A 19,580-nucleotide genomic window follows, 5' to 3' on the forward strand; every position below is an offset into this window, starting at 1 on the left:
TTGATTCCACCATTTCATTCATCACTCATCATCACCGTCTCTTTTAGCCTAGCCGGCATAAGCGTGGGACGTAAAACTCAAAGATTTCATTTCATTTTTTTTTTCGGATTTTTAAAGAAGCTCCGGAAACATTATGATTGTCATTGCAATGCGTACATGCAAAGGAAAATGGATGACGCTCTCGCTTGGTAATCAAGAGGTCTTGGTTTCGAATCTTGTAGCCATCATTCTGACTACCTTTTCCACGATTTTCCTTCAATCTCATCAAATGAATTCTTGATTATAATTATAAAGCATAAATACCCTGCCTCTTTTAGCTGGCAGCCATTGTGCTAATTGAGTTTAACGTCTCATTATTATGCCCGTTAGGCTAAAGGAGACAATGATTAAGGCAAGTGTATGGTGATGGAAGAATTGGTGGAATGAGAAAGTAGAAGCAAATGGAAGTACCCGAGAAAACCCACGGACACGATGTTGCTCATCACAAACTTACTTAGCCGGGTATCGAATCAGGAACCCCACGCACCAGAGATAATCGATCTTCCACTGAACTACTGTGTCTTCTGCTAATCTGTTGCGGGAAACTTCATACTTCCTATGGTGTGGCGCATCAGTGACAGGACACTCACCTCTGGTGCCACAGGTCTTAGGTTCAATCCCAGATTAATATCGTGTTTGGGATTTCTTGGAATTTTTCTTTCCTCCAACGTTCCCATTCTACCAATTATCTTCCCACATAGCACACAGAAGTTCACGGGATGTCCTAGACTGATCCGCAATGGACAACGGGACATCCCGGGATCATCCGAATTTGCTTCCGGAACATGCATAGAACCTCCGCGGGATATCCAGATGTCCGCTATATCCCGGAAAACGGATATTCAACGGGACCTCAAAGGGATGTCCACTGGTAAATCGTGGGGTAATGTGGTCCTAGATATGTCAGGAATGGGATTTCCCTAGGATCTCTTGTCCCATCCGGAACATCCTGTTGACATCCTATGAGGAAATCCTTTAGGATATTCCATGCAGGACGTCCATGGGATGTCTATTAATTGTCCCGATAATCCCGGAATCTATATGGGATAATTGAGATCAAAATGGGACGTCCTAGGGACGTCGTGTGCTATATGGGTTATGATCGTTCACTTTCATCGATCGTATATTTTCTTTAACTTAAATGACGTACCTTGAGTTATAAAACTAGAGATTTCACTTATTTGTTTTTAGCGTTTCTTCTACATCGTTCGATGTGTGTGACATCAGGTTCAATTTCAAATGGAATTCGGTAAACAATTATTTTCCGTGACATCTTTTGGTCTTTTCGGCAAAATATTTCAGAGGCGAAGACCATTTTACATTGTCAATGTTGATATTGTAGGAACGGTAGTAGTTATTTTTCCTTAATAAAATAATTGTATTTGTACATTTCAAGTTTAATAAAGTAATGAAGTTAAAATGTGTTTTATGGAATAAAGAATTTAAAATTGCATTCTTTCTTAAATTTCCTAGGTAATTTCAGTACTTATTAAGTACATGAAATTAAATTTCTAATAAAAGATTTCACTATTATGCTCCAAGGTTAAGGAAGACGGTTTTGATGATAGTGAAAGAAATAATGGAATGAAGAAATAGAAGAATCGCGAGATAAAAATACATTTCTGTTCTTTTGGCGGATCTAGGTCATGACTGGGGGGCATAGGCCCCCAGTTTTTTATGTGATAAAATTGATTGAATCTATTATTTATAATATATTTTCCAAAGTTAATAATAAATTAATGATATACCTATTATACTCTGGAGTCTGGCTGGCCCTTCCAATTTTTAACCTCTAGATTCGCCACTGCCGAGAAAACACACACACACGGTGTTGGTCCATCATAAAACTTACTTGGCAGGAGCTGTGATCGAACCACATACTCCATACACCAGAAGCGAGTACTTCATCACTCAGACACTGCAGTCCCCATATTAAGTACGTATTTGTAATGTTCCTGGACACCCAGAAATGTTTGTTAGGAAGGGTCCAAATTTGGGAGTCTCAATACTACAGGATACTACGTCCATATGGTATTGAAACGGTGTTATTCTAAACCCGAAAAAAATTATAAGTAATTGTTAAGTACTGTCATCTATGTTCTCAGAAAGAAATGACGGAGTTAGATTGTTTTTTTTTATAAGAAAAGAAAGAGTACAGGCTAAATGCTAAATGGGGTACATTGATCATTTTTTCATCTAAACAAGTGTGCTTTTCCTGTACTAAGAAAGTATGCAAATGTATGTCTAGTTAGTATTTTTTTCTGGGGTGGGGTCCTGATTTGCTGGATACTGCGTGAATGCGCCTTTATTCACATAAAGCATTATGACTTGCATCGTAAATCATATCGTTAAAGCATCTTGTGTTAAGTGTAACCACGTAATCTTACAGTAAATAGAATACGCCTGAATTGTTATGCAACCACACTTACAACAGAGTGAATTTGGTTGCCTACAGGGTGTAATTATTTTTAAAACTTATTCGAAATGTCTGGGTCCAGCAATATTTCTATATGTCCAACAAAATAATACATTGCTCTATGCAGCGTCTTCTCGTCGATAATATATATTCTGTTCTTTTGTAGTAATCGAAGCTTAGGACTGTTAAAACTCGATTAACTTTAGCTTATACAGAGTTGCCAGACACGAAACGCAGAAACCGAAAAATAGAGTTAAAAATACTGATCTACTTATATATAATCACACCTGAAGATAATATCTGCATCATTGTCACTCTCTTTTGAATACGAATTCTGTTTCTCAACTATACACAAACCAGCTTGCTGTGTAGTTTAACTTACTTTAGGATGATGTGAAACTGTTGCATACAGTATAAAAGTGTGTTCGAGTAGAATGAATTGCAAATATTATCACATCCTACAAAATAAATTGAAAATATAGGACATAAATGCCATCTATTGTCAATAGTAGAGCTTTTACCGCAATCTTTATAGCATTTTGTAAGGATAAAATGACCTACTTTCGAAAATTATAATACAGTTTGTTTTATTGAGTATTAAAAAAAAAGAGGAAGAAAAGGTGATGGAAGACCCTTAACCAATTCATTGATCTGCTGTCGTGAGTGTTATAAGCCCAGAAAACAAATAGTTTCGGAGGGGACAGAGGAAAGGAAAAGAACGTAGGAGTGAATTGTCTCACGCAATTGGAAGCTGTAAACGATTGTTTTCCAATCCAGTTCAGATGACCCAGTCACCTTGGTAGCTGAAGACATTTGTCATGGAAAAGGCCACGAAAAACCCTGAAAATTCCATTGAAGACTTCCTGTGGTCCTTGCATTGTAGTCGGATAGAGACACCCTCAGCAACAGCTGATCACGAGAGATGTTCATTAGAAAATGCCATAAAGTAAACGCTGTTATCCAACAGAATCGCATTATTCAACAACAAACGTAAAGGGACGGCTGATCGTTGTTCAAGGCCATAAAGTCATTGAAAAAAAAGTATTGTCTTTGTCTGTTACAGTTAAAATCAGAGTTCCTTGTTCATTAACAACTTACTTTCTTCTTTTTACAAGGTTCATGTGATTCTTAGATTAGCCTACAAGATTGTTTACAAATTACAGGAAAAGCCTGAAAGCTACACTTTCGTTTCCTACACTATCTGGCCACATACTGCATGAATAAACATTAACAATCAGACAGAATTCGAGTTATTATACCACTGTTACTTCTCTAAGGCTAAAGGGTTATAGACAGTTTATGAGAAATCAATACTAAACACCCTGTATATCTGACCACACAATATCACATAGATATCAACAACCGGACAGAATTCGAGTTGATTTAGAGTTTAACGTGCCTTTCAGCAGCGAGGCTGTATGGGAGAGGACCTACTGAATCCGAAATACACGACCTTCCGCCTGGAATCAAACTCGAGTCTTCCACGCCCAAAGAACAGAATTCCAGTCATTCTGCTATAGTGACTTTTCTAGGGATAAGATGAAAGTAGTTAAACAGTTATATTTTTTTCTTTTTGAAAGGAAAACTACCTAAGATTTCAACGTCTCCTGTGATTCATCAATTGTAGCATTTTTCCTTTTCCTTTTCTTTCTTTCTTTCTTTCTTCTTTTTTTGACTAACTGTTATCTATGATGAAAATGTTAAAAAATGTTTATTCGTTATAGTCAATCTTTGGGTCCCAATATTCAGGGAGCCATGTGGAGAGGACAGAAAGTTAACATGTTTTGTTATCATACGATTTCGCATGAAAAAGAGACAAATTTTAAACACTTAGGACTTGTATATGCTAAAAGATATGGGTGAAGTGCGTTCACACCTTTTTATTTATTATGTTTTTGAAGTTGAACAACGGTGGTTTCATACGTAACTAAGTCTATACCTTAAAGAACTTAAAATTTTATCACCACACAAAGAAATAAGATTCAAGTTCGTATTGTTTTAATCGGATCGTGTTATAGTAGAAACGCTGGAATTTAGTATGAAGGGTTTCCAGCTCTACCACAGACTATGTTAGTTCGTGGTGATAATCATTTCTTCAACTTTCCTCGGGATTCCCAGTTTCTTTGCATTTTTATTCCAACAATTCTTGCATTGTCATTTACCGTACATAGTATTGTTTGTTGAGTTGATCTAGAGTTTAACATCCCTTTCAGCAGTGAGGCTATATGAGACGGGACCTACTGATTAACGTAATATCCGAAGCACATGAGCTCCCGCCGGGAATCGAACCCGGGTCTCCAAAGGCGCGTACGCTAACCGCTTAGCTACGAATGAGCTCATTTTTATTGTTTATGTTCTTTATTCTACACGGAAAGTTCATTCCATTTTATGTTAAGGAATAAAGTTATTAAACAGATTATAGAATAAATCTTAAATTAACTATTTTTTAAAATTTTCTTTTCAGGATGGGAACTACGCGGACTACACTGTTACCGATTCTTTAGTACTAGGCATTCGTGGGAAAAAGCTGCAGAACTCTGCAGGAGGTAAGGCACTTTGTTTTTCATTACTACTTCTCCTAGTCATTGAGTATGGCTAACCATTACTACTTTATTAATAAAGAGCAACTAATTGAAAATACATTAGTAACCTGGCCCCTTATGGCTTTAATGTTTAGTTTTATCTTTGATTTTTAAGAAGTTTCGTTAAACAAACACTCCTTTTTATATTGAATCTGTCGTCCAAGAGACTCAGTGAATGACTCTCAATTTTGGAAAGACTGTACAAGATAAAAAGCTAGAAATATTAATTTCGTTGATGGAGGTTTCCCATCCAGTTAACCCTAAAATCACAATCAAAAATCAGTTTCCCGTGTATATGTATTGCTGTGCAAGGGAGTATCTAAACCTCCTGTCCACTAGGCAACACTTCTAGCGACAGACTTGTGAGGTTTGCATATATGTAAGGCATCCATATATATTGTTATCAGTCTGGTTTACAAAAAATGTTTACGTTATGACAATGACAAACCAAACTCTACCTTGTGATATACACTCTGGTTTGCCTAGGGGCCCATAATGTTGTTAAGATGGTACTGCTACTGACCTTGATGCGAGGAATTCCTAATTTTGGCGCCCGTTGTAGGAGTTGTAGATTTTTCAGATGTTTTGTAATGTTCCACCAATTCCACCAATTCTTCTTTACCATTTGTTTTTATTCATCAACCTTCTTCTTTAGCGTACGGAGTTATAAGCAACATGGATTAAATTTCTGGGTTTTCGGCATCTATGGAGATATTAGCCCGTCAGACATATGAGGGGTGACGTCCCTCGGCGATCACACTGCCCGAGAATTGGAGAGGAACAAAGGAATGGGGAAGCGGCATGGAAACATTATGCTAAGTACTATCACGGCATTTGCCTGGTGTGAATGACAAACCTCACTCAGAATGGCTGATCTGGAAAATCTGTTACATTATTTCGACTGACAGTCCCCACCGGGAATCGAACCCCCGAACCGCTCGCACCAAAGGCGAAAGCGTTAGCGACTACGCAACCCGGGGCCACACGGAATATACATACATATAACAGAACGTTAAATAAACGTTTTATTTTATTTATCGAATAATACAAGCACTGAAAAATCTGTCAAATGTGAGATAGATCATTTCAGCAGCAAATTTCGCAATTTGCAACATATTTGACGCATTGACTATAGTAATGTCGAACGGAAAATTGTTTTCAGCAAAATGCTATAAAAATAAACTGTTTTATGGAGCAATATTCACGGTTAGCAACATTACTTATTGTTTTTTTTAAATAAACAATCAAGTTCCTGACAGGAACGTCCATACACAACACAACAGATTATTTTTGTCCTGAGGTCACGTTTAAATATTTATATTTCGAAATTTTATTATTTGTGATGAAACGTTGAGAAGATAAAACAAAATTGGGCCAAAAAATAAATACAAATCAGAAAATAATGTTTACAACAACAAAAAGTCTGATTGTCAATCAAATAATGAAGACAAAGTTTGTTATTTTATAGTAATTGGTCTGTTTCCTGCGCTGATTTTCTTTTGTTATCGGTCGTAGATTTCATCTGCAAAGAGTTGCTTGTTAGGAATAACAGGTGGTCTTATGCACGAATACAAGATCCATAACCAAGGAAAACCTTTCTTTCTTTCTTTATATATTTCAACCTGCATGACAATGTAATAAAATTGATTCATTTCCTTTTCTTCCTGTCTTGTAGTAGTTGTGGTTAAAATAATCGACGCTGGTGCCTCCTAGCGGTCACAAACCTTCGGGTTTTTCGTCTCTAATTTTGCTCTTTGCATGACTGAAATGTGGAAAAGTTTGTTTCGTAAACAATGTATTTTTTCTTTTAATAATAATGCCAGAAGAGAAATAAATATACCTAGACACGAAAGGGTATATTTTTGTATTTATGAAACAAGAAAGTGATAAGATCAGCGAATGGCTTAGAGATGTTTTGGTTTTCATGTATATCTATATGTGTTTCTATAAAGTCCATTCCAAAAATACTGTTCTACTTTTGTTTTTCAATTTTGTTCAGAGCGCAATGTTGTGTATTGGAATGTATAGAACAGAGAAGTGAACACTACGAGAAACGGGAAGTTAAAAAAAAAACCTGTACAGTGTTAGTGTAAAGTTTAGTGTTAGTGTTAAGGTTAGTGTAAAGGGACAAGTTTTGCCGATAGATGTTACTACAATCTTCGTATCTCTCCCATGTATTTTTTACCTTTCACGAAAATTTACAATTTCTTTTACAAATTTCAACCTAGAGAGTTCAAACTTTTAGAGAAAGAACTTCATAACCTATCGAAGGCAACAATCCGTGCCGATTTTTTATTTAGAATTTTCTTTATCGTTGAAACAGTTTCATTGTTAAAGATTTAGATATCCATTTCAACAATCAAGCAATTTCAACAATGAACAAAATTCTAAATAAAAAAATCGGCACGGATTATTGTCTTCGATAGATTATGAAGTTCCTTTTCTAAAAATTTGAAGTCTCTAGGTTAAAATTTGTAAGAGAAATCGTGAATATTCGTGAAAGGTAAAAAATATATGGGAGAGATACGAAGACTGTAGTGCCATCTATCGGCAAATCTTGTCCCTTTAAACCAACCTTAAGGTTTGCCTGGAAAGTTGTGAGACTCCAATCGGAAAGGCCGGGAGCCGGGGTCTCCGAGGGTCACGGTTTGTGTGTGGATGCTACTTAAGGATGGTTGAAAGGGACAAGTTTCGTCGATAGATGTCATTACAGTCCGTATCTTTCTCATTTTTTTTTTTTTTTTTTTTTTACCTTTCACGAAAATTCACGATTTCTTTTACAGATTTCAACCTAGAGACCCCAAATTTTTAGGGAAGGAACTTCATAACTTATCGAAGGCAACAATCCGTACCGACTTTTTATTTAGAATTTTCTTCATTCTTGAAACAGTTATATTTTTAAGCGTTTGGATATCCATTTCAACAATCAAGCCATTTCAACAATAAAGAAAATTCTAAATAAAAAATCGGCATGGATTCTTGTCTTCGATATGTTATGATCTTCCTTCTCTAAAAATTTGAAGTTTCTAGGTTGAAATTTGTAAGAGAAATCGTGAGTTTTCATGAAAGGTAAAAATACATGAGAGAGATACGAAGACTGTAGTGACATCTATCGGCAAAACTTGTCCCTTTACACTAACCTTAAACGTTCAGTTTCTCATTAGTCAGCTCTGAAATTTTACAGATTGTGGTTCACTGCAAAGTGGACATTTTTTTAGCGTCGCATCATGGTCAAACTAAAGTGTTCAGTTCTAGTAGTTATACGCGATAAAGGTTTGTGTTAAACTTGAAACATTAACAACGGAGACGCTTGCTATGATACAGAAAACCTATGGGAAGGATGCTTTATTGGAAAAACAAGTGTTTCTCTGCACAGCGCTGATTTTTTTTCTCGACCAAAGAACGCTCGATTTGAAGTTACAATCGATGCTTATTGTCTTTCTTGACTCCAAAGAAGTTAGTGCTATCCGATCTCGGGCCCCCATCCGGAGATCGCAACACATGGGCTCTTTACCGACATCAGCAGTGAGATAGTTTGTGGTGAAACAAACCCTGGCAAGGGGAACGGACAGAATGGCAGGAGGACAAAATGGCAGAGGACATAATGGCAGGAAATAATGTCAGGCGGACAAAATGGCAGAGGACGAAATGGCAGGCGGACGAAATGGCAGGGGACGAAATGGCAGGCGGACAAAATGGCAGGCGGACGAAATGGCAGGAGGACAGAATGGCAGGAAGTTAATTTGAATTGTCGGGTTTTAAACTATTTTGTTTCTTGCTTGATAAATGAAGATTTCAACATAAATTTTCGATTTATTCATTATGCCCCAAAATTCGAACTGCTAATAGGGTATAATATTTCAATTCTAATTGACAGTCATCTACAAACACCTTACTATTGCAAGCTTTCTATTCATACCAGCAGTGTCTTAATGAAATAAATTAATTTTAGTCGTTTTCTTTTTTATATATATTATTTAAGATCTTTTCGGGTATTACTAGAAGGAAGCAGCTTTTATCTTTATTTCTCACTGTGATCTGTATATGCTCAAGTGAAGACAAACAGTTTCAAACAGTTTCAAAAGTTATTGAAGTTATTTGCAAAACATTTTAAGTAACAAGCAAAAAAAAAAAAAAAAAAAAAAAAGGAAAAAGGAAAAATACATACATCCTCCATATTAACTTGCGAATAAACTAACCTCGGTATTGTACAAAGGATCAGATACTTTCTGTGGCAAAGAAAACGAATTAAAATTGGTCGATTCGACTCGTTCCGAAGTTTTTGACGAGAGGATATGTAGGATGTGTACTCATTATTTTCTGGTGACTGTCTCTAGTATTTTTAAGTCTATAAAATATGCATAGGGACAAATTCAAGGAAAGCTCGGGGCAAAAATCATCGGAGGAAACAAATTGTAGAGTACTCACAAGAAACACTAGAACTTTCGGTAGACATAGGTTTTCAAAATATAGGATATGATTAATTGTATATATGTCATATGACAGGGCCGGCACTAGAAGTTTTGCCGCCCTGGGCGGTACTTTCACATGCCGCCTCTTTATTATATTCTTTCTCAATTTTTGCCGCCCATGTATTCTTTTCTTTTTTCAAATTTTGCCGCCCATCAGACTTGCCGCCCTGGGCGATGGCACGGCTCGACCCCCCCTCGCGCCGGCCCTGCATATGATTAATTATATATGTCATATGCAATTTGATAAGGTAATAGTATGAACACAAGAAAAAGCATTTATCAACGTTTAAAGATACGCAAGTCATTACACAATTTACTTCATTAATAAATATGATTTAAGTGTCGTTGTGTCAATCTTCCGTGGACTCGTCGTAACCTGGAAGAATTCTGATAAATTCTACATGAATCTAAGACGGAAATCAGGACACATTTTGTACATAAATTTACAAAACAAGACGAGAAAATTTTGATTCGAGACAGGACTTTTATAAACATTTATGACATGAGACGAGAAACCCTGAATTCTCATCTCGTCTTGAGGGCAACGCTATAAGCAAGCAAGTTAGAAATCAAATATGCACGATCATAGTTCTTTTAAGCTGCACTAAGTTGTAAATATACCCAATATCACATTGGGGGTAAAAGGGGAGCGATTAAAGTGGAATGCCTGATAATTTAAGGTTCCTCATAACTCCAGCGAAATTCAGGAAAAAATCTCTGAATTACGAAAAAAGAAAACATACAAAATACATTTCCAGGGTAACTCTTACAGCCATTACGTTATTATAAGATTAATGCTACTTCTGAAACTGATTTGATTGAATATGTATTTGGACAACGAAACTACTTTCATAAGTTTTTCAAAGTATCAAGTTTGAGAAGAACGAAGTTTGTCTTCCACTGTTGTTATCTCATTGCTCATAGATACCAGTGATGAAATAATTGGTCGAAAATCACGCGGCCGCTTCTTACATCAATTCATGAAGAAAATTAGTTCCAATATTAGGTACCTAACTTCAGCATTAAAAAAAAAAAAAAAAAAAAAACAGCCTCTTGCAACCATGCGTAGCACATATTAATACTTACACTTGAAATAAAAATATGACTGGATAAAGATGATTGCCTTTGTCTTTGAATTTCATATGTGAATAACAATATAGGGCTTTTCAGATAGAGGAGGGGGAGGGGCAGGTTTTATTAAACAAGATCGTACATCTGATATGTTTTAACTATAGGCAACTTGTACTTGCAGGCTAAACTCAGTCTTCTGAAGTCAAACGACAAATACCATTAAGATGTTCAAGAGAATAACGTATCAGCATTATTACATACTACAGACACAAAGATACCACTAGGCTCCCAAGTTTCAAAATTATATTGTGTGCGAAAGCAGTTAGTAGATTTAATTCTTTGTCACATGATAGCTAGACCCTGAGAGAAATTTAGAGGGAGTCCACGGGAAAATTCTTTCGTCATAAATAAAAGTTGTACTACTTAGAATTATTATAAAACCAAGATATCAATTGGAAGATGGTTAAAAAGAAATAAATTTAAGAAAAAAGTTAAGAAATGGATATCTGATATTTACCCTCTTTTACGCTCTTGGTTCAATTTATATGCTTTGGACATTTGAGGTAGAAATGAATAAATCGAGAACCGTTACCTACTAACAAACACAATAGGTAAAACCTAAAAATACGTGCCCTAGGAGTTATAATTTTTGCCAAATTAACTTCCTGCCATTCTGTCCTTCTGCCATTTCGTCCTCCTGCCATTTTGTCCGCTGCCATTTCGTCCTCCTGCCATTTCGTCCGCTGCCATTTTGTCCTCCTGCCTTTATTTCCTGCCATTTTGTCCTCCTGCCATTCTGTCCTAAATTCCCTGGCAAGCTCCTCAACCTCCTTATAGTTTGTATTTAACTCAGTCTGACTTCTTTTGGTTTCCAGAAAGGACACTTTTTGGAATTGTTAAAAATGTACAACTTGCCGCGATGAGTGATTTCAAAGAGATCTTTCTCCAGGCGAGATAAGACGACAGTGGAACGCTTACAACTTTGTAATTGTTTGTGTCTAACACAGCAGCGTTCTATTTATCAAAACTACTTGTCTTGTAATGTTTTTTTCACAAGCTATCAAATATCATGAAGTAGAAATACTAGAATCAAGAGCGTCATTTCAGACTTTGTTTGGGGGTGGGGGCAAGAGACCAACATAAGACTTTCAGGTTTTGTACTAGTATATTAAAGATAATCGATTAAAGTATATGCATTCCTCAAACTGTTGGGGGGGGGGGCAATTGCTCCCTCCTGCTCTCCCTAAATGACGCTCCTGACTAGAATAATAGTAAAATTCATTTCTAGGTACTATTGCTGATATCTTTAATATGCCGTGCCAAAACTACTTTTATAAGATGAACACTTCCCTCACTTGAAAGCAACATAGACAGATTTTCTGAAACTGTCGTACGTCAGCTCCAATATGCCTCTGCAGGTAACTATTCGCGGAGATGTTTACGTAGAATCAATGAAATCTTTACGATCTATGAAGGGAGAAAGAAAACAGACCTTGCTCTTATCTGCTGTCAATCTGCATTCCATCGGCTTCTTTATCTACGGGGACAACCCGAAGTTCACGCACGTGACCAGAGGGGGAAAGAGAATGAAAGAAACCTACTTAGTTAGTTTTCTATCTGCTGTTCTGCATTGTTGCAAATAGCAGCTAATATCTTAAACAGCATTTAAATGGAAGAAAATTAATTTGTAATTAGCGCGCTCTAATATTACCCTAGCAAGAAAAAAGTAAAAGTGAACATGCAATATTGATACTAACAAGCATTTGGACGAATTTTGAAATGTATAAAATAAATAGTTTTCATAATATTTTGGAAAGAAATATGCCATGTTATTATATAAGGAAATCCCATAGCATTCCGAGTGTTGGACACAGCCTTAATGCCCACGGAGTTCTAAGGGTATGTATGTAAGTTTATCCTAAAATAAATAAATTTTATGAAATCAGAACCATTACATTTCGGATCCCAATAGGGCTTGTAGGCTCAGGAGTCGACTGAGTTAAATCCGAGTTATAAGGAGATCGGGGAGCTTGCAACGGTTTGTTTCGCCATAAATTCTCTCACAACTATTGTCGGATAAAGAGCAAAGATGTTGCGATCTGCGGTTGGGGGCGCGCGATTCAGTATGGATGGCAAGAATTCTTTATGGACAACACCTTTGGAGTAAGAAAGACAATGAGCATCGATTTTATCTTCGATTTGATCAATCGAACATTTTTTGGTCTAGAACACTCAGCGCTGTGCCAGAGAAACACTTGCTTTTCCCAATAAAGCATTGTTCCCATAGCAAACGTCTCGGCTGTGAATGTTTCAAGTTTAACACAAACCTTTATCGCGTGACAGTCTTTATTTTGACGACAATGCGACGCTCAAAAAGCTGTCCACTTCGCAAGCGATCCACAATCTGTAAAAGATCAAAGCTAATTTATGAGAAACTGAATGTTTAAGTAGCATCGCACACGAACTGTCACACTCGGAGATTCAGGTCCCAGTCCTTCTGATTGTAGTATCTCTCACTACTTGCCGCGCTAACCTTGAATATATAGTACATAGTTCTTTAATCTTTGGTGTATGTTTCCCTTGGTTCAATTTTTGATATCAGTTATCATTACCCTTCAATGTAGAAAATAAATAAATAAAAACAATCAAAAGTAAAACTTCATAAAGAATTTTTATTCCAATACATTAGAACACTTTGGTTGATTTAGACCTTTGAGACAGGATATGGTCTTTCTGAACCCTTTTTCCTGTTGTTACATGGATGAATATGAGTCATCCGTTGAAAATAATAGATCTCTTTTAATGAGGTGCCGTGGAAGTCCATGCAATGTTACGAAGAAATAAGAACACAAAATACCGTTAATAACTCTTAAGATTTATGTTGTAACGACAGGATTCACGGTACGAGCGCCTCCATTACAAGTTTTCTCAGAAAAATTTACTCAAAAGAGTTAGATATTAAGTGGAAAGCATTGTTGCTTGTCAAGGCAGAAATTTCTAATTATTTCACTGCTATTATACATGAAATAATAATAATAATGGAAAAGCTTTTATAATAAAAGAATAGGGAGATACGGTTTGTCTAATTTCTCATAGATACAAAGTTTTTTTAAACCTACTTTAAAAAAAGTTCTTAGTTCGATTAGTTTATATATATAATATTGGAATGTTCACACATAACTTCAACATAACTGCATCTATTTTGATATATATAATGTATTGGCATAGAACAGTGCTGTGGTCCTAGAATTTTCAGAGGGTACACACTGATTAAAAAAGATCATGTATCATTGTCATATGAGACATTGAAGACATTTTTTAATGAACGATGTCAATTATATCTATTAATTATTTCAATATAAAGAATATGTTACGGTTTTATAGTTTAAAGCATTTCATGCTATTTTCTTGATGTCACTCCTTACATAAATCACAGCATTAATAACATAAATAGGTGTAGGTATGGAGAAGGAACCAACTCAGCCCGAGAAGGAACATTTAACAGGATACACGACAAATTCTGTGTCATTAGTACAATCTACATATCTCGTTCGTAAAATAATTGTAATATGTGAAAGTTATAAAGTTACTGATTTGTCATTTTACATAATAAAATTCTGTTCTTCAAATAGCGACTGAGAGATGCATATCGACAGCTGGGTTCCAAATAAATGGAAAATAAAACTGAAGAGAAAAAGTGATGAAAGCTCTATATTTGACATTTTATTTCATTGATCACATTCCGATGGGAACATACTAAGATGCTGAGTTACATTTTTTTAAAATTTATTTAAATTAGCAACTTGGAAATTTCCCTGATCTAAATACTTTCTTAGGATTAGTTAACATCACCTCGATTATGCATTAGTACCATCCGATTCTCTGAAGAATCGAATGGCTCACTCCATTATGCATTAGCAACACCCGATTCCCTAAATAATGAATTGTTCACTCAATTACGCATTAGCATCACCCGATATTCTATAAACAATTGGGTAGTTCACTAAATTACGCATTAGCACCACCTAATATTCTATAAAGAATTGAATGGCTCACTAAATTACGCATTAGCGCTACCCAATTCAATAAAGAATCGAATCGTTCACCACCCGATTCTCTAAAGAATCGAATTGTCCACCACCCGATTCTCTAAAGAATCGAATGGTTCACTCAAGTACGCAATAACACCACCCGACATTCTATAAAGAATCGAATGGTTCACTCAAGTACGCATTAACACCACCTGATTCTCTAAACAACGAATTATTCACTCAAGTACGCATTAGCACCACCCGATATTCTATAAAGAATCGAATGGTTCATTCAAGTACGCATTAACACCATCCGATTCTCTAAAGAACGAACTCAGCCCGAGAAGGAACAGAAAAAATCGCGCCGGATTTTTTTTTCAAACTCATACATTTGAACACCTGCTAAGAATGTAAGAGGAAAATGATGATATAGTCAGTTTAACAGTTGAACACCTGCTAAGAATGTAAGAGGAAAATGATAATATAGTCAGTTTAATATTTGAACACCTGCTAAGAATGTAAGAGGAAAATGATGATAGAGTCAGTTTAACATTTGAACACCTGCTAAGAATATAAGAGGAAAATGATAATATAGTCAGTTTAACATTTGAACACCTGCTAAGAATGTAAGAGGAAAATGATAATATAGTCAGTTTAACATTTGAACACCTGCTAAGAATGTGAGAGGAAAATGATGATAGAGCCAGTTTAACATTGGAGTCATGGCCCGATTAAATAAATAAATATAAACGAAACTATACACTTTGAAGCAGAAGGTACACTCTAATGACATAGATTAAGCAGAGGGTATACGGAGTGTACCGCCGTGTACCCTCGACTACAACCCTGGCATAGAAATAGAAATACGTATTGCAGTCACACATGCAATATCTAAGGTGATAAATAATAAACTAAATGTAATCAGAAGATGATATATCATGTATAATTGTAACATTTTTATCACGTATTTACGTATAATAAAAGCTGACAAGTGACTGTAAAAAATGAAATGAAATCTTTGAGTTTAACGTCCCACGATTATGGCCTTGTAGGTTAAGGGAGGCGAGGATTAAGGCAAGTGAATGATGATGGAAGAATTGGTGAAATGTGAATCTGGGTGGAAACGGGAGTACTGGGAGATATTGTCCATCACAAAGTTACTTAATCGGAGATCGAACCAGGGATCCCACACACCAGAGGTAGACGCTTTACCACTGACTTAGACAAGATTTTTTCCCGCTAAATGCTTTAGTGTTGTAGAATCGATATAACCAAATATAAGTTTAATACCACCATTAAGAGTCTTCATCCCGGCGAAATTAAAATACTGCTAATTTTACAGTAATTATGTGATATCTTCAAATAGATAAAAGATAATTGAAATATGGAACAAGAGCGCCCTAGACAATATTATTTTGCGTGAGGTACCGTTATCACAGGTCACCTAGTGGCTTTCCGTTTTCAGCTGTTAAGAAACGCGAAAATAAATGCCGATTTTCAAAATGGCTCTAAATCGAAAGCAGATAAGTGAGTCGTGATAACGGTTTCTTATATAAAATAATATTGTCTAGGGCGCTCTTGTTCCACAGTTCGATTATCTTTTATCTATTTGAAGATATCACATAATTATTGTAAAATTAGCGGTATTTTAATTTCGCCGGGATGAAGACTCTTAAGGATCAATTGGTAACTTGAACTATTTCAGAGACGCACTCACAGGGAAGAGGGTCCACCGGGTCCGGATCCCCCCCCCCCCCGAAACGTCCTAACTCAACATACATTTGTATACTTACTTAATAAAACTCTACTTGTTTAACAGGGAAATGATTGATGTAGCGTGAATATTTGATCTTACACTTCATCTGTGCTCTTTCTCTTATAAAATCAATCTAGTTCTATCACTTTTTCTCAAAGTATAGCTCGAAGTACTTTGTAATTACTTATTGTGTTTTCGGGTGCTGAATAATACCCATTCAATACTATATAGACGTAGTGGCGTGTGGTATGGATCCGCGCCTTAGCTATTGTCACATTTTTCCATACAACTTAATGTCGTAGAAAGATATATAATGCAAATTGTTTATGGACCATGTTAAATCTTAGTTATTAATTCATATTAGCTGATCCACTTAAGGTTGCGATTATATAATCTGTTGTCCGCAAAATTCTCGTTAAAAAATGTAGCCTATGTTGCGTTCTTTTCTTTTGTCTTCCTTTTAATTTGAGGCTTACAAAAAAAAAGAAAGATATAATACGTTGTTGTTATCCATGGTTTTCTTCCATAAATATGGTTCTTCATCTTTCAACCCATGAACATGAAGCAAACAATAGCGAACTTTTTTTATTTTATTTTTTTAAACTTTTGTTTCCGGTGTTGCTGCTATAACTACAGACCAAAGCAGACGGAAGAACCCTAGAATATCCCGCCTTCACACAAATCATAATCCCAGTGATTTTGTTCGAAGCAGCCAGTGACTGACTGACTTCGTGAATGAGTCTGTTGCAAAGTGGAACTAACCAACGACATTCTTCTCCATATAACGGGATCATGAACCTTTCCAACACGTTGGTCTTCCTGCGGGGAGAATTCCACCTGATTTTTTTTCTTGTTCCATCTCCATCTACAAGAACTCAGCATACTCGATGGCGGACACATATAGCGTACGTAGAGCAACCTCATATATTACGTCCTCACATAACAACACCTCTTTAAAATGTGTGTGCTACATACAGTTCGCGTGGTAAATGCGATTTTATACATTCTGTCCCTTTGTGATATGACAACAGTCGCACGAAACATACGTTTTATTTTCCCCTTTCTTTGCATTATTGTGTGACATAATCAACTTATTTTTCAGGCATAAGCTCATAATGTTATTTCGGTATTTGTGTCATTACTTTTTTTTTCAGTATCTTTTAACTGTAATTCATTGAGCTAGCATAATCACTGTGGATAATGCCTGTCACACAGAACACATGTAACCAGAACTTTCGGGTATTCTTTTTCCAAACGTTAAATTACCTTACATCTTATACATCTACCTCCTACCTTATCTTACGTTACCAGCTAATTATATAGCCGTATGTGGGCCTAACAGCGTTTCTCAAACTTTCTTCAAATGGGAACCAGTTTTATTTGTAAGAATAATTATTTCAAGTTCAACCTGCACTTTTTACACAACGTACTATTCACATATGATTGCATAATTTGAACCTACTTCCTGTAGGAGTTTCTAATTCATGCATGGTCAGTGTTTTCTTTCTTCTTGCATGCAGTATGTAATAAGCAAATCATTACACACACATAAAATTATTATAACTATAATGCCAATTATATATGGAGTTCATTGGGTAAAACACCCCGAACAATAAAGATTCATCTTAGACTGAAGAAATGGTTATCCTTTGTTTTTCATTATCACTTGATCATGAAACAAACGCCTGAGAGATATACAACCTCTGCATACAAATACGTGGTGTTGGAATGTATAACTCCAAGGATATGATGCTTTACTTTTTTGTAAAAAAAATCAACACTTCCAATGTATTTCTGAAAATGTAACAAAGAAATAACGGTCACGATTTTTAAATATTCAATTAGAACTGAACAATCTACACAAAATTTGCAGTCGATCAGTGAAAACGGCATCTTTCTAGAGCCTATGGTTCCCGAGAACTCTCTGCCGAAAGGATTGGCCACAAGCATATAAACTTTTCTTTACCACAAACACATAAATCTAGAATTTTAATATCTAGATTACATGAAAAGGAAATCTTATGTTAAATTAAGAATTTGATGGTCATTTGAAAACAATTGTATTATATTCCATCATTTTATGACAAATTCAGTTAGCACTTGAGTTGATACCAGAGTACAATGAACAGCGGGAAATCTTACAAGAAACAGCAAAATAGATAATATTAATATGTTGCGTGGCTGAATTTAGATTCAGACGGCATCGGAAGTTCACTGTTGATCACAGCGACTCCAAAAACCATGGATTGGACACTTATATTTGTCATTTTCGATAATTTATATGTATCTCCTTCCTTTCTTTCCCCTAAGTTGCCGTGCGGAATTTGGATTCAAACGAGATCAGAAGTGTCACTATTCGTCTCAGCCAGCCCGAAAACTATGAATTCGACACTAAATCAATCATTCTTATATATATATATATATATATATATATCCCTATCGTAAGTTGCACCGTCAAAATGAAATGATAAAAACCATTCCAGGTCCGAACCTCATATATATAGCAAATTTGATCGAGATCGGTGTGGTGGCTCAAGAGTTATTAAGTCATAAACATAATCACTTTCATTTTTAGATATACAGGGTGTTTCAAAACAACAGCGACAACGTTTGGGAGGTGATTACTGACATCAAGACAAGACAAAAAGGTATAGACCAACCGGGGTGAAGAAATCCGTCATTTCGGAGTTATAAGCTGCCGAATATATGAAAAAATGAACTTTAAAGGTCCATAGCTCCAATACTATGGGACCTACCGTAGTCGGGTCAAGACTTCACTTAGGAACTAATATGTGCGCTATCCAAAAATACATGTTTTAGTATCCTAAGGTACTCACACAGCAATTTTTATTAGGGAGTTTCGCTACGGGCATATAATTTAAAGTACTCACCAACTACCTCTATAAAAAATTGTTGCGGAAGTACCGCAGGATTTTGAAACATGGATATTTGGATAGGGCGCATATTAGTCCCTATCGACTATGCTAGGTCCCATAGTTTTGGAGCTATGAACCTTTAAAGTTCATTTTTTCGTGTTTTCGGCAGCCTATAACTCCGAAAGGAAGCGTTTGTGCACCCAGGATGGTGTATACTTTTTGTCTTATCTTGGTGTTAGGAGTCACCTCCCAAACGCTGTCGGTGTTGTTTTGAAACACTCTGTATATAGATTCAAATATACACAGGATATTATACGAGCAATTAGGTTAAGATGCC

At 36.0% G+C, this 19,580-nt stretch overlaps 1 protein-coding gene across 4 annotated transcripts in view; it reads left to right on the forward strand.

Annotated features, from left to right (window-relative positions):
• uif (sushi, von Willebrand factor type A, EGF and pentraxin domain-containing protein uif) overlaps positions 1–19,580 on the forward strand; it is a 330,814-nt gene that overhangs the window by 174,369 nt on the left and 136,865 nt on the right. For all 4 annotated transcript variants that reach the window (XM_081729537.1, XM_081729535.1, XM_081729534.1 and 1 more), the window contains exon 4: positions 4,920–5,001. In XM_081729537.1, coding sequence (XP_081585663.1) covers positions 4,920–5,001 — 82 coding nt within the window. The remainder of the gene's footprint in view (positions 1–4,919; positions 5,002–19,580) is intronic.

Source organism: Thermobia domestica, chromosome 10, assembly GCF_964235325.1.
Source record: "Thermobia domestica chromosome 10, izTheDome1.hap1.1, whole genome shotgun sequence".
NCBI classification, from domain to species: domain Eukaryota; kingdom Metazoa; phylum Arthropoda; class Insecta; order Zygentoma; family Lepismatidae; genus Thermobia; species Thermobia domestica.